General features: G+C 42.2%; 1 protein-coding gene across 2 annotated transcripts in view; it reads left to right on the forward strand.

The window, feature by feature from the left end:
• Positions 1 to 16988, forward strand: part of exoc6b (exocyst complex component 6B) — a 131021-nt gene that overhangs the window by 60644 nt on the left and 53389 nt on the right. The window contains exons 16-19 of one of the 2 annotated variants that reach the window (XM_055229100.1): positions 4139 to 4250; positions 5619 to 5753; positions 6452 to 6640; positions 15458 to 15487. In XM_055229100.1, coding sequence (XP_055085075.1) covers positions 4139 to 4250; positions 5619 to 5753; positions 6452 to 6640; positions 15458 to 15487 — 466 coding nt within the window. The remainder of the gene's footprint in view (positions 1 to 4138; positions 4251 to 5618; positions 5754 to 6451; positions 6641 to 15457; positions 15488 to 16988) is intronic. The other variant, XM_033983671.2, reaches the window with a different exon arrangement.

A 16988-nucleotide genomic window follows, 5' to 3' on the forward strand; every position in this document is an offset into this window, starting at 1 on the left:
GCGTTAGCCAACACTCTCATCTTTTTGTTGAAAATTAAACGCCAAAACGGGACCATGAACGCTCGGATTAATCACAAGCTTCTGAAAATGTGCAGTTTAAATCCATGTTCGTAGTTATTGTTATGTGTGGGTTGCGTTGCCATGGTAACTGCTGAATATTTGGCCATAGTCATACAGGTAGAGCACTCCCAGCGCAATGTCACTGCGAAATATTATCCATTAACTCTGCAGAGAAAAGGGCTTTAAATAGTTCATGTGCCCCCTGCTGGCAACAGTTGGAAGGAAATCAGTATATGTACGTTTTCTGGTGAAGCGTCTGCCACCAGGTCAAGGTACAGGTGAGATCTGTGGTAAGGCAAGCAGACTCACAGTAAAAATGCATGTTTATGTTTATCAGTGTGTTTTTAGCGAGACAAAATGAATACAAGATGGATCTGTTTAATGAAATACTGCGGAACATTTTAGGAAAAACACTAACGTCTCCATGAAGACAAACAGGTTGTACAGAAAAGTTTCATAGGGCATCTTTAAATTTGGTGAAAAATTCAGTCACAATATACAATTTTAAACTCAAATACTGATGCGAGGGGAAGGATTAAAGTGCCGTATTACTGTTTTTTTTCACAAACAGACCTGGAGTTTTGTTTTGTTTCATCCACACATGTTTGACGCACAGACCTTGAACTGAAAACACTCCGTTCCACCTTGTGATGTCATCAAGTGGCGATACAGGAAGTGCTCCACTGTGTTTTTAAACTCCACACGTCTTCATTTCTAGAATCATTTGGATCATTTCATCCCTGGAATTGCTAATCTTTACTGAACTAAATGTAAAAGGAGCTGGTAAAAACTGTTGAAAACTCCCACTTGATGACATCACAAGGTGGAACGTCGCATTTTGAGCTTTGGAGATGTTACAGACGAATAATAAAGAGTCACTGAAACATGTGTGAATGAAACAAAACACAACTCCAGGTCTGTTTTTGAGGAGGAAACATTATAAAGCTCACGAGAGTCACTTTTTGACCTTTAATTTATTTTATTTCATTATTTTTTATCTTATCTCTCTCGCTGTCCAGGTATGAGCCGTAGTAAAAGAAAAAATTCAACTCTGTCAACTGAATAAAAAGTTTTAAAGTGAAGACGCTTCAGTTCTGTCAACAAACTGACAGAACTGATCAGAACCTGCACGACTGAGGGATCAAACTGACGTGTTTCCAAGAACTACAGGCAGAACTCCTCAAACGGGAGAACTGCAGGAGAAGGACGAGAAGGAGGAGGAGCAGTGATCTGAGAGGAGGAGGAGGAGGAGGAGGAGGACCAGAAGTGAAGGGGGGGAAGAAGGAGGAGGAGCAGTGATCAAACCAGAAGTGAAGGAGGAGGAGGAGCAGTGATCTGACCAGAAGAGAAGGAGGAGGAGGAGCAGTGATCTGACCAGAAGTGAAGGAGGAGGAGGAGCAGTGATCTGACCAGAAGAGAAGGAGGAGGAGGAGCAGTGATCTGACCAGAAGTGAAGGAGAAGGAGGAGGAGGAGCAGTGATCTGACCAGAAGTGAAGGAGAAGGAGGAGGAGGAGCAGTGATCTGACCAGAAGTGAAGGAGAAGGAGGAGGAGGAGCAGTGATCTGACCAGAAGTGAAGGAGAAGGAGGAGGAGGAGCAGTGATCTGACCAGAAGTGAAGGAGAAGGAGGAGGAGGAGCAGTGATCTGACCAGAAGTGAAGGAGAAGGAGGAGGAGGAGCAGTGATCTGACCAGAAGTGAAGGAGAAGGAGGAGGAGGAGCAGTGATCTGACCAGAAGTGAAGGAGAAGGAGGAGGAGGAGCAGTGATCTGACCAGAAGTGAAGGAGGAGGAGGAGCAGTGATCTGACCAGAAGAGAAGGAGGAGGAGGAGCAGTGATCTGACCAGAAGAGAAGGAGGAGGAGGAGCAGTGATCTGACCAGAAGTGAAGGAGAAGGAGGAGGAGGAGCAGTGATCTGACCAGAAGTGAAGGAGAAGGAGGAGGAGGAGCAGTGATCTGACCAGAAGTGAAGGAGAAGGAGGAGGAGGAGCAGTGATCTGACCAGAAGTGAAGGAGAAGGAGGAGGAGGAGCAGTGATCTGACCAGAAGTGAAGGAGAAGGAGGAGGAGGAGCAGTGATCTGACCAGAAGTGAAGGAGAAGGAGGAGGAGGAGCAGTGATCTGACCAGAAGTGAAGGAGAAGAAGAAGGAGGAGGAGGAGAAGAAGAAGAAGAAGGAGGAGGAGGAGCAGTGATCTGACCAGAAGTGAAGGGGAAGAAGGAGGAGAAGGAGAAGGAGGAGGAGCAGTGATCTGAGCAGAAGTGAAGGGGAAGAAGGAGAAGGAGAAGAAGAAGGAGGAGAAGGAGGAGGAGAAGGGGAAGAAGGAGAAGGAGGAGGAGCAGTGATCTGAGCAGAAGTGAAGGGGAAGAAGGAGAAGGAGAAGAAGAAGGAGGAGAAGGAGGAGGAGAAGGGGAAGAAGGAGAAGGAGGAGGAGCAGTGATCTGACCAGAAATGAAGGGGAAGAAGAAGAAGGAGGAGGAGGAGGAGAAGGGGAAGAAGGAGAAGAAGAACTGGGTCGGAGAACTTCAGGATAAGGCCGAGAAGTGAAGAGGAGGCCTGGATGAACAAACGTCTTCACTTTAAAACATTTTGTCCAGTTCACACAATTTAATTTTCTTAAACTACAGTATTGATACTTGTTCAAAATAGCGTCTAGTCTCAGTTTTCCTGTCTGGGTACAGATTTTATTAACTAATTGTGTAGTTATAATAAAAGTACTTTATAATACTAGATCAGGGGTGTGCAAACTACGGCCCGGGGACCACACACGGCCCGCTGAGTTTATTAATCCGGCCGGACGTGACCAAATTATATTAAAATAGGTAAGAGTAAACAGTTTCTTTCCCCTGTAATGCCAACGTTTCCCCTAAAGATGGCGCGCTTCAGCTAGCATCAACCTTGTTCGCGTGTGTTACTCTTATTCTCTTATCAGCGGCTCTGCAAAAATTAGCTTATCAAAAATAAAATAAAAGTGGACAGTGAGCGCCGAGTGTTTCATACGTCGCGGACAACAAAGTATTTTTTTTCGCTGAAGTCCGGTCAAACGCTGCGTTTCTAATATGCCAAGAAACTGTTGCGGTTTTCAGAGAGTACAACATCAGCCGTCACTTTGCTACGACACATGCTAACTACGCTAGCTAGCAGTCAACGCGGGAACGGGCGGCTACGGCTCAGAGGTCGACAGACAATTTACAGACTCGGCAACGTTTTTTAACCGGCAAACAGCGATTCAAGAGTTTTAAGGCAAGGCAAGTTTTTTTGTTAGTTTTTTTTGTTGCTAGCATTCAAATTAGCAAAAGCTAGCAGGCCTTTCAGCGGTGAGTTTTTAAAAGAGTACATTTGGAAAACAATATAATATACCTGGCCACGCCCCTCTGTCAAATTGCAGAACCAGTGCGTCAAAAAGTTTCCCCACTCCAGTACTAGATAATACTTGTACACCGCTTTTAAAGTACAAAAATATTGCTACTAACTACTACTACTAGCATTCAGGCTACTACTACAACTATCACTGATACTTCTACTGCTGCTGGAAGACGCATTGTGCTCGTGTGTCTAGCGTTATAATCGTGTTTGGACATTTAAAATCGCAACGTTCAATCGCGAAATTACCGAAAAGAAACGAGTTCGCCGGATTTCACTTTAGAAAACCGCGTAAACGTCATCACGACAAAACGACGATGTGCCGCCGCCGATTCCTACGAGAATCGCTGAAGAAAATCACCCAAAAAATAAAGTAAGAAGGAAGTGCGTACGTCACAGGGGGCGTGGTGCAAACGGGTTGAAAAGGCGTCTTGAAAATAGTCGATTCAAGATTAAACTCGAACGTGAATTACTCCAAATACAAATACATGGTTCAAAGTTGCAGAATAAGTCCGTTTTAATATGCGTCCACCGTACGTTTGGACTCCTACCTCCAGACGCTGTTTTCTTTGCGTCGTTTCCAGCTCCGCAGATGAATAAATTAGCTTAAAGTGTTTGTGCTGGCACGGCGGCGCGCTGGAGGAAAAATGGCCGCCTTCCCTTCAGCGCAGAGTGTTTATTTTCCGTCTGTCTTCTTCTTCGTGTGTGTTTTTGTAGCTCCTCCGAAGTGGACGACATGATCCGAAAGTCGACCAACCTGCTCCTGACTCGGACTCTGAGCAACTGTCTGCAGTACGGCATCAAGAAGAAGAACATCGGGCTCGCGGAGGTACGGAAATAAGACCTCTGCCTCGTTTCTGCGACCCGGGACAGCCTTTTTTCAACCTTTTATTATCGAAAAAGTAAATGTAGACGATAAACGGTAATATTAAAACTCATTTAAACGGATTTAAACCACAAAAAACTATTCTATTTATCTATAACTATTATAAATCTACAATATTGTGAAAAAAAAGTCATGAGTTGCGATAAATAAACAGGAGAATGAAACACTTTAGTTGTTCGTTTGCGTCTGTAATGAGTCAGACAAGTTATTAATTCAGATTTTTATGGCTCAAATCTGATCATAAAGCCAAAAAAATAACCCAAAAAAACATAGACATGATAAATACTGACCCCAAAAACATATTGTTCCAGCTTTTATTTACCGAACGATAAGTCGATATAGTGATTATTTTGACAAGCCGATATATATATATATATATATATATATATATATATATATATATATATATATATATATATATATATATATATATATATATATATATATATATATATATATATATATATATATATATATATATATATATATAGGCCTTAAGTCAAAGAAAACAGTTGGAACAGTTAAAATCTTTTACGTATAAGCGTCATATTGTGTCAGAGCAGAGTTGTTCTTCTCGTCTTCTCTCTCCAGTCTCTGTGGAGCTGGTCCAGTTCATCATAAACAGATTGTGTATCATTCCTATAATATATTTCTTCTTTTTCTGCTGCTGTTTCTTCTTCTTCTTCATCTGCTTCTTCTGCTCCTCTGTCTTCTTCTGCTTTTTCTTCCTCTTCTTCTGCTGCTCCGTCTTCTTATTCTACGTCTTCTGCTTCTTCTTCCTCTTCTTCTGCTCCTCCGTCTTCTTTTTCTTCTTCTTCTGCAGCTTCTGCTTCTGCTCCTCCGTCTTCTTCTGCTTCGTCTTCTTCTTCTGCTCCTCTGTTGTCGTCGTCTTCTTCTTTTTCTTGTGCTTCTTCTGCTTCTCCGTCGTCTTCCTCTGCTCCTCTGTTGTCTTCTTCTGCTTCTGCTTCTTTTGCGCCTGTTTTCTTCTTCTTCTTGTGCTTCTTCTGCTCCTCCGTCTTCTTTTTCTTCTGCTTCTGCTTCTTTTGCTCCTGTGTTTTCTTCTTCTTCTTCTTTTTCTTGTGCTTCTTCTGCTCCTCCGTCTTCTTCTGCTTCTTCTTCTCTTGTCTCTTTGTCCCTTTACCCTCCGTCTGTAGCTGGTCCAGTTGATCATAAACAGATTGTGTATCATTCTTATATTTCTTCTTCTCTTCGACCCTTTACCTTCTGCTTGTAGTTGGTCCAGTTGATCATAAACAGTGTATCATTCTTATATTTCTTCTTCTTCTCTTCGTCCCTTGACCTTCTGTGTAGTTGGTCCAGTTGATCATAAACAGCACTCACCTGGAGCACAGCTGTCAGTTCCTGGAGGAGTTCATCTCAAACATCACCAATGTTCCTCTGGACGCCGTCAGCGCCACCAAACTCTACGGGCCGTCCACGTTCAAGGTACGACCCCCGTCCAACGAGCAAAGGCCGAGAATGAACCAGAACCACCAATTTAATGTAAAATAACAAAATCTGACCTGAAGCCCTCTGTGTCGTCGGAAACAATCAAATCAAAATCACTATTTGTAAATCATAAAGGCAATTTTTGAACTAAAATTGCAATTTCTTTCGCAAATTTGAAAATATTCTTAGTCTTATTCTGTATAAAACCTGCTGACTCTGTAGTTCAACTCATGGCTCTCATCTTTCTGTTTATACACAGGTGCCATTTTGAGTACTTTTGGCCATTCAAAAGATAAATTTCATCTTGAATTTTTAATTACTATGACAACGGTGCTAATTTTTCAGTTTGAATCCCATAGATATGTCTTTAATTTTTTGGTTTTCTCCTGTTTGTTTTGTAGTTCAATGTGCTCAAAATGTGTACTGTAATTTTAATTTAATTTTATTTTATTTTATTTTATTTTATTTAAATTATTATTATTAAAATTATTATTATTTAAATTATTATTATTATTATATTATTATTTTATTTTATTTATTTTATTGTTTTTTATTTTAACTTTTTATTTTTATTTTTTTTATTTACCAATATGTTTCAATTTTAAAAGTTTACCAAATCAACCAGCAGTTAAGAATCTTTTATTTATTTATTAATTATTTAAAAAAATAAATAAAAATCTGCCGTCTTTTTTCAGGACGCTTGCCACGCGGCCGAGGCGGAGATCTACACCAGTCTGAACGCCAAGATCGACCAGTTCCTCCAGCTGGCGGACTACGATTGGCTGGCTCCGGTGCCCGGGGGCGGGGTTTCTGACGTCAGCGATTACCTCATCGACCTCCTCGCGTTTTTGAGAAGCACCTTTAGCGTCTTCACCAACCTCCCTGTGAGTACTTCCACTGCAAATACTACTACAAAGTCTACTCCACGTGGCTTTTGAACTGCAGTATTCAGCGTAAACTACAGTAGACGTCACTGAGGAGGTTGTGGGTTCGACTCCTGATCTGAGTGGAGTCTGCACGTTCTCCCTGTGTCACTGTGGCAGAGTGGTTAGCCCGTCTCCTGCCTCTCAATGAGAAGGTTGTAGGTGAGAGTGAACGCTCCTGTATAAAAGTCTTTTGAAGGAGCTCTCTAACGTTTTTGGTGGACAATGAATGTTCCACAGTATGGCATTAATCTATCGACCTGGTGGTGCCAACTGCGTGTCTCTAGTTACAGTTCATATCTGCGGAACGGTGACCCCTCTCTGTAAAAATGCAGGATTTCAAGATATTTTAGATTAACACCTCTAATTGCATAAATGTAACATGGATAGTTTAATTTTATACCGTGAAACATTCTAGATCACATGTGTCAAACTCAAGGCCCGTGGGCCAAATGTGGCCCTCCACATGATTTTATGTGGCCCTCGACAGGTAAGATGGAAAAGGTATGATGGTCTTAAAATGTCATTTTATCAGGAGATACACAGTTACACAGACATATTTTTACATCTAGGCAAATGCGTATACAATATTTGTAACTTGAATAAGTAATAAATACAGAAACAGTTAAGTAACAAGTTAAAAAAGTAGTTTGATTTATTTTACATCTGGCCCTTTGAGAGCAGCCCCTTTTGCTAATGTGGCTCTCAGTGAAAATGTGTTTGACGCCCCTGTTCTAGATGAAGCATTTACATCTCCATGGAGACGAGCAGTTAGCGTACCTCCCACCAGTAAAGTTCCACAGTGCCCCTTTAACTATCACACGTTCAAACAGCGCCACGTTTCCCTCGTCGTCTTTCACCTGCTCTCGTTTGTTTACTTAAACCTCCGTTGCATAAGTCGCTCTCACGGCCGCACGCTTGTCTTCGGGCCGGCGTTGACGTTAGCATGCCGCGCTGCAGGATTAGCTTTAGCGGGTCATAGTTGGAGCTTGTTAGCGTTGGTTAACATGGGGCCGTGTAAGCTGCTTACGCGGTCAGCCGGGCCAGGATTACGCCCGGGGCAGGATATTGACTCCATTGGGCCAAACTAAGCACATTATTCACACTGTGTTTTTTTTATACAATGGAGCGACCGCGGGAATCGATGGGCGTCTCGCGATTCGATTCCGATTCTGAGGCTCACAAGTTGATGCAGGATCGACGCGTGTGTATTTTACTGTTCATTTTACCCTCGGATCACGTTGTTTACTTTATTTAAACGGCGAATTGCTTTGTTTTTACTGTGACGTGGCTCAGTTTAGCAGGTGGGAGGTAACGTTAGCATTTTAACAGCACGTCTACTGCGGAAACTACACCCGAAACGTCTCTATTCTCATCTGTAGCGTAGAGTTTTTGGACGGTTTATCAGCACGTTTTGCGCTGAAGCTGATTTTCGAGTGCGTGACATGAAGTCGTCGCCATCTCGGACTCAGAAAAACTGTTTACGCTACAAGCTAACGTAGCGCCGCCGCAACATGAACGAAATAAAGCCTCAGACAAGTCCTGAACAAAAAGAGTGAGGATGAACAAATAGAGTGGCTTAAATCAAACTTAAAATTCAGATTATTGAGCCGTGTTTATCGATTCAGAATCATTTGATTAAAAACAACGATTCATCTAAAAAAAAAGATTATTTTCCCTCCCGTAATAGCTACGTCTCTGTTCATCTTTTTGTCATTATCTTTCATGTCGTATCCAACATTTGTGGTCTGATTCCTGCTTCTGTTGTCGTGTTCTTGAGCCAAACACTTCTCCTGTTTTTCATGTGTTATTGGTGTTTGCAGTAGCCTCGGATTGAGTCATAAATGTCGTAAATGTAAAATAAAAAAAGAAGTGTATACGCGCAAAACGAGACAATTTTACAGTCTGACCACTGCCTCTTCTGCACATAATCGCAACAATTTTGATTATGCAACAGTGAAATAACGGGTCAAATGCTGATTTTATTTAATCTTTTTTATTAAACACAACCTTAATTTTAAAGAATGTCCCTCACCATTTTCCATATGAGCCTTTAAAATATCATATGTATTAATTTTGTTTGTTTTTTTAGCTTTAAGCACAGTTATAATGTTATTTCCACATTAGAAACAAACCTTTTATCACAAGGTTGATTTTCTCTGAGAGCTCAGAAATCACTTTTTTGCAACGCTGCGTAGTTTGTTGATACAGTGATAATAAAAAAACACAAACTTTAGTCAATATAATGTGATTTTCAGCATTAAATGATCGTACTTTTCTGTTCTGATGTGGCCTTATGTCTTTGTAGTCCGTGTAGGGATGGGACGATAAACAAAATCGTTTTTTGTGATTAAAAGGGTCGACAATGATCTTTTTTGGGACATTTTATATAATCGTGATCACCAGAACGTGCCAAAAAACACAGAAACTTCTCAACGGTGAGGGCAAAGGTCTGTTGTCCGGGGGTTTAGAGGCCCAGAATCGGACTCTCTTCCTGTTAATTTATATTAGAGGGGGCCCGTGTGAGACTTTTTGCCTCTGCCCCACAAATATGAGTTGACGGCCCTGCACATTAGGAATATTCTCCACTGGATCGTAGTTGTTTTCACTGTTAACAAAGTACAAGACTTACAAGACTTTCTTAAAGCATGGGACTTATTCGTAAGATTAAAATTATAATTACTATATTTCCCGGACTATACATCACACTTTTTTTTCATAGTTTGGCCGGAGGTCCGACTTATACTCAGATACTCGATTTATATGTGAAATATATGTTTTTTTCTTCATTATTCTGCATTTTTTTGGCTGGTACGACTTACACTTTGGTGCGATTTTTACTCTGGAAAACACGGTATTCATATTCAGAACATTTTTAAACCGTCAGCAACTTATCATGACCGTTAATTGCAATTATTTTGGCCATTTTCAATATCGTCCCAGGTCTGGAAAGCTTCATTTATGTCCTTTTTTTTAGTATCAATATCTCAAATGAGTGTCTAGTTTTAATATCGATTTGCGTCTCATTTTTGATAGTTTTGACGGCCCGATGTCGGACTATAAATGCAGAGGTTGTTGTTGTTGGAGTATGATTTCATTCACCTTCTCGCCTCGTATCACGCTCGGGTTAAAGCGATTTGTCGGGAGCGGGTCACAGGGCAGAAGGCCACCCACAGCCGTGCCTGGGCTAAGTGTTCTGAGCTGTAAGCCGATTTCTCTCTCCGACCCTCGCCCCACCTCCTCGCCCTCTCCGTGCACCCTCCAAATCTGACCCCGTGTCTGGCCCGGGCCCCTTAAATCGATCAGATGTTATGGATCTAATTGCCGGAGCTTTGGAGGTGTGATCCAAAAGAGGCTGGTAGAGACTGAAACACATGTACGTACAACACACGGAAAATCACGCTGGAAATGTACAGCTTTACGTGCGAAGTTTCAACATAAAGCTGCTGCAGAAGTTAAAAATACTGCTCAAATCCCAGCGTTGCACCAGCTGAAGCTTGTGGGAAAAGTTCTTTGCCGTAACTCTCCCATGGATCGGTTGGATCGACCTGCAGAAGGGTGGAGCAGGGGTCTGAGAAGGTCCAGAGTACAATTCCCGTTGGAGATGGCACGTTTCGCCAGTCCGTGTAGATTCTCCTGCCATACTGACATATTCTGACTGGAAAAATACTCTAAAAAAGCAAAAAAAAAACATGTACAATGAGCCAAGACTTTCCTGAAATCACTCAAAAACTCTAGGGTTGGAGCTGTTAATGCTTTTCCTGGAATATTCCTCAGTACAGCATTAAACTTATCTCACGTTTACTCGAGTAGACGTCTTTTTATCGCGTATAACACATTAAAAAGTGCGTTCTAACTGTGAGCGGGATCCCCTCTACAGAGATTTTAGATTTTTTTTCATGTATTTATACAACAGGACACTTTAGATCTGACCTGTAACCAGAGGTGGGAGTAAGTCATGGATGTGCAAGTCACAAGTCCAAGCGATCCAGAAAAGTCTCGTCCTGTCATCGTACAAACATGACATACTTTTACGTTTTTATGACGTATATTATGCGTTTGTTTTGTCGTAGATGTCTAAATACAGCCAAAAGGTTAAAATAAATAATAATAAAAGGAAATAATACAAATAAATTAACAATGCATCTAATTATCAAGTCTGAAAGTGAATGTTTTTGAACGGTATCTGTAGGATATCGAAGACACAAGGTCAGTTCACTTCAGATACAGCGGCGTAAAGGGGCAGGTGTGGATTTGTTGGATTCGTTGGACTCGTTGGACTCGGACTCGTTGGATTTGTTGGACTCGTTGGACTCGTTGGACTCGTTGGATTCGTTGGATTCGTTGGACTCGTTGGATTCGTTGAACTCGTTGGATTCGTTGGACTCGTTGGATTCGTTGGATTCGTTGGACTCGTTGGACTCGTTGGACTCGTTGGACTCGTTGGATTCGTTGGACTCGTTGGACTCGTTGGATTCGTTGGACTCGTTGGATTCGTTGGACTCGTTGGATTCGTTGGACTCGTTGGATTCGTTGGATTCGTTGGATTCGTTGGATTCGTTGGATTCGTTGGACTCGTTGCATTCGTTGGATTCGTTGGACTCGTTGGACTCGGATTCGTTGGACTTGTTGGATTCGTTGGACTCGTTGGACTCGTTGGATTCGTTGCATTCGTTGGATTCGTTGGACTCGTTGGACTCGGATTCGTTGGACTTGTTGGATTCGTTGGACTCGTTGGATTCGTTGCATTCGTTGGATTCGTTGGACTCGGACTCGTTGGATTCGTTGGACTCGTTGCATTCGTTGGATTCGTTGCATTCGTTGGATTCGTTGGACTCGGACTCGTTGGATTCGTTGAATTCGTTGCAGTCGTTGCATTCGTTGGGGTCTCGCCTTATTTACCTCAGTTTTTACCTCAGTTCCTTCTGTAGACGCTGCTCCTGCCAACGTAATGTTACCCATAAAACCCATCGAAGTCAATAAACCTCCAAACATATCGTAGTTTTAATCCATCCAAAGCAGCACACGCTCCCTCGTCCTCCGCGCTGTAGGACTGTTGAGTTTGCGAAAGACGAACTTAAAGACGAGCACATGATTCATTGGAATACTGACAGAATGGCGGGGAGAGGACGCAGGCGTTGATTGTTCGCCGCTTCTCGTGCGTTTAGCCTTCAAATGCAAACCTCCAAACTCAATGACATTCCTAATTTTTTTCCTGAAATACACGACTTACTTACATTTTATTTATTAATTTATCAGGGGGACCCAATGAGCGCACTTAGACTCTTTTTCATGTGCGCCCTGTTTAAAATACAATAAAAAACTTAACAAAACAACCTAAAAGTCCATATAAAACATCAAAAACAGTTGCAGGTGTGTGTATAAAAGTTTGTTATCAGATTATTAAATCGCAACTGTGTCACCAACGTGTCCATTTTTGCTTTTCCTTGGAGTGTTTTCCTTTTTTTTTTTTTGAAGGAAAACAGCCAAATAGCCTCTTTCCCAGTGTCTCAGTTCTGTCGCGGCTCGTCTTTAGCCGTACGCAGTCACGTGATCTGGCGTTAAATGTTCCAGTATCAATGATTAACAAGCAGATGAGGGATTCTGGCTGTTTTTGAAGTAGTTCCTTATGGATAAACTTCATTCCGAGCTGTTTTCTTCTAACAGACAGTGATGGACGACCTGCTTCAACTACTCCATCACTCTGTTCAGCGTTGTTATAGTTGGTGATGTAAATATCCACGTTGACAGAGTTTCTGGTTCTGCTAGACTCCAGCTGCATGTGAAGCCACTCCCGCACACTAGGGGGCACACTTTAGACCTGGTCATAACTGACTCCGCCTCCATTAAAAGCTCAGAGGTCTGTGGTCTTGGTGTGTCTGAGCAGAAGTCGGTCTCTGTGGCCTTCACCTTCCGACTGCTCAACAATAGACCTAAGCGCCAAATATATTTCTGCAACTGGAAACTGATTTTTTATGTATTTATTTTTTATTTTATTTATTTCGAGCACATGTATCGGGTAAACTTAAAGTACATTTCACAAATTCATCCTTATATAAGCTCAAAAAGGAGTGGGAAGAAGAAAACGTATTAAATCCCACCCCTGTCTTCATTTAATTTTGTTTAAGCTTCCTATTCTGTTGAAAAAGAAGAAAAAAAATAAAATATATACACACACATACACACAAACACATATATACACACATACGTACATATACATACACATAAACACAATCAAAATTCAATTCAAATGCAGCAAAATGTCACTGACAATAATTTAGATGTACAGTGTGACTTTAAGGACCATGACGTGTTTCCAAATTGAAAGAAAAACAGACCAACGACGGTAAAGAAACGACAAACATAAGGTGGAATCGACTTTATATTTAAACCGGTCTCTCTCTGTACAGACCAGGCCATGTCTTTATATAAAAACTTCAATTTATGAATACTTTGGCGTCGCTTTTGTTTTAAATCCAGAGCTTTCCACAGTTTCACCTCACACGCAGTCGCACAAAAAACTTTTTACGAGTTCGAACATGAGGTAGAATAAAATTTCCACTGCTTCTCAAATCGTACGTTCTCTCTTTTTAGGATTGATCTGCAAACCTCTAGAAAAATCACGCGAACTGTCGTCGTTTACGCACAATTCTGTTATAGAAAAAAAATGAATTAATAGAAACAAATAAATCCTGGAAAAAAGCCTCAAGTCGGAAAGAAAAGTCCTGAGTTAAGTCTCGTTTTTGGACATGAGTCTCAAGTCCTGACAAGTCCAACTCGAGTCCTGCCTGATTCTCTCCACGCAGATTTAATACAACACTGCGGAACTTTCCAGGCAACCCAATGACCAATGACATCATCCATTCATTTATACCATGTACCTTGCGCGTGTACATTTTGGAAAAGTTAAAGTTGGTGGCACATGGACTCCTGATCCCTGTGAGATTGTTCCTGTCATTCCATCTTACCAAACTTCTCAAACGTTGTATTATCTGTTTGGTTTGTTCAAAATATTTACAAAAAAAACACTAAAAAACGACGAGTTAAGGTCAGTCGGGGGTCGACGTGAAAGCGGCTCCGGGGTGTCTAAACGCTCGGCCTGTTTTTACTTTCATTCTCGGTGTTTGAAACATTTTACGGGTCAGTTGTTTTAACCTGAAATCCCAGAATTATGCAACGGGCTCAGAGGCGACATTGATCTAATAAATACTAGCGCTAACAGTGACGCTGCAAATACTGAAACGTTGGCTAATCCCGGCGCTAATACGACCTGCCCGGAGGCTTCGGGGCTAACAAAACAATGCTAATCTAATATAGAAGGTAAGAGTCGTGTAATGGCGTGAAGCTCAGCAGATATATTCAGCGTGAGGAGGATCGGGGACACGTGTTTGACTTTTTTTAATTTATTTTTTTTTACTCCAACGCACATAAAAACTATAGAGCAGGGTGTTCCAACTAGTACGAGGGAGGGTCAGTGTTGCTCAGTACGCCAAGTCCTTCAGATAGCGACGTTTTACAGTTTTGATAGAGCGACTAGATCTTTCATGAAGGTTTGAGCGTTAATTTGAGGTCTGAATCACAATGCACTGTGACGTTATTGAGGTTATAGTCGTAGAAATACTTACATTTGTAGTAAAAGTACTGCGTATGATCAATGGGGTGATTCAGGAGGAGGCCAGAGGGTTCGCGAAATTGGTCTGACACCCCAAATCTTTCTAAACAGATGAAGATCCCTGTGGAAAGTTTTGTCGTGAGAGCAAAATTTCAAACTCCGATACAAAGAAAAAAGGTTGGATCTTCATTTAAATGTCATTTTCAACCCGAACCGTGATTGCGTTTGGTGTGAACAGATAAAGAGGATCATTTAAAACCATTTTCCTTTTAATAGTATCGATACTTCATCCATCGCAGTAAAAGCAAAACGGCGCGTGTTTGATTAGAAGCTCGAGAAGCCACTAAAAACATTTGAGTTCCTTCCGTGGCCAGGACTCGACTGGATCTAAATGGAACTTAACTACTACAAGTTGTGGCCAAACCTCGTTGTCAAAGATCCTCAGACTCTATTTGATCTTATTTGGTCAGATCTGCGGCTGAGCAGGAGCTGGGTCTGGTTAGGACTTGGACGGAGATCCTTGGAAATTCCAGGTGCCACATTGAGACGCCAGTGGCAAAAGAACTGTCATTGAGCAAGACACATCACGCAGTTTGATTAACCTGAACGTGGTGGGGCTGGTGGAGCAGATTGGCAGCCTCGCTTCTGTCCGTCTGCCCCAGGACAGCTGCGACTACAGTAGTAACTTACATCTGGAAAAGCGCCGTGTAAGACAAATATATAATTGTTTAATGTAAAATCACTTTTATTTCAACTCAATTTTTCCTCCCGTGTATTTAAACAAAATTCTGACCCATATAAGCAGCTCTTGACATCAAAATAAGTCTGCTGTGTACTGTCCGCATCTAATTAGAAAACATTTCATTGCCCGATTATCAGGAAGTGTCCATTAAGCATGCTAGTTGTTGTTAGCTTTACCATCGCAAGTGTTGTGAAAAGTGCTTTTAAACTCATTAACGTGAATAACTGCGATGCTGATGTTAAACTTGTCATGTTTTTCACATTTTTAAGGCAGTAAAAATCAAGTATAGCGCCTTTTAAAGTCGAGTTAGCGGCTCTTTTTGTGTATTACATGTTTCACGCTGAGCTAATGTGTGTGTTGTTCCAGTCTGAGCACAAATCTTGAGCTATAAAAGCCTAAAGTCCACATCTTTGTCTTGCTGTAGGGAACCCCAATAGAACATGCCACTTTACCGGTGAGTACCTGAGCTGCAGTGAGTCTAACCGAGTGCGGTGTGTAACGTTCGTAACATTTAATCCCATAGTTTTTAGATATTAATACATTAGCGTTTAGCGTAGACGAAGTTTGACTAACGAGTGTGTCTTTAAACGAGCGCAGCCGAGGCATGTAACAATAACCATGAGATCAAAATAACTGCAAAATACTAAAGTGGAACTAAACACTAAATCAGCTTTTTGAAGTAGTTGCTGACATCACGCAGGACTGTCCTGTTTCTGATGACAAACACCGGGCTGTAGGGGCAGAGTTTGCAGTGTGGATACCAATTAGACCAATCACACTGGTCCTTATACCTCCAGACTCCGCCCCTCTTTGCCTCCCACTTTCCCCTTTAGTCCTCCTGACCCCGCCCCTCCTCCCCCCTCATTCTCCGCTTTAGTGCTCCAGACCCCGCCCCTTCTCCTCCTCCTCCACTCTCCTCTTTAGTCCTCCAGGCCCCGCCCCTTCTCCTCCTCCTTCACTCTCCTCTTTAGTCCTCCAGGCCCCGCCCCTTCTCCTCCTCCTCCACTCTCCTCTTTAGTCCTCCAGGCCCCGCCCCTTCTCCTCCTCCTTCACTCTCTCCTTTAGTCCTCCTGACCCCGCCCCTTTTCCCTCCTCACTCTCCCCTTTAGTCCTCCAGGCCCCGCCCCCTCCTCCTCCCTCACGCTCCCCTTTAGTCCTCCAGACCCCGCCCCCTCCTCCCCCCTCACGCTCCACTTTAGTCCTCCAGACCCCGCCCCCTCCTCCCCCTCACGCTCCCCTTTAGTCCAGCTACTACTCGAGTTTGTGGCTCTATTTGAACTATAGTTGTGGGTGGAGTTTAGGTGTTGAGTCCCACTTTAACGCTGCTTCCTGTGTGCAGTCTGCTCAAATGTCTCTATTTTAAGTTTTAAGTCATTTCAAATCTGTCTCCATTCGTCCTCATTAAAATAATAAACCCAACAAAACCCAGTACAAACACCAAAAGGTAAGTAATGACATATTAACATATTAACTTTGTGCGAGCAACAACACCACAATGTAAAGTTTAAACCACAAAGCTGAAGTCGTTAAATCAGGGATAGACAGTGTAAAGAAGTGATTGAGTGTGACGTCATTTACAGCGTTCAGCTCCAGTCAAGTGAAGCTCATCGAGGGTTCCTTATTTGGACCATCATAGCAACCAAAGAGCCAATCCAGAGCGAGGCTGTTGAAGGTAACACCCCTTCTCGTCTGCACCGATGGGATAGCAATAAGTGGTCCAACTTAGGGCTAAACTTGGGCTTAACTTGGTCCAACTCAGGGCTTATTTTTATCCAATTTAGGGCTTATTTTTATCCAATTTAGGGCTTATTTTTATCCAATTTAGGGCTAAACTTGGTCCAACTTAGGACTAAACTTGGTCCAACTGTGGGTTAAACTTGTTCCAACTTTGGGCTAAACTTGGTCCAACTTGGGGCTAAACTTGGTCCAACTTAGGGCTAAACTTGGTCCAACTT

The sequence above is a fragment of the Periophthalmus magnuspinnatus genome, chromosome 18 (assembly GCF_009829125.3).
Source record: "Periophthalmus magnuspinnatus isolate fPerMag1 chromosome 18, fPerMag1.2.pri, whole genome shotgun sequence".
NCBI lineage: Eukaryota > Metazoa > Chordata > Actinopteri > Gobiiformes > Gobiidae > Periophthalmus > Periophthalmus magnuspinnatus.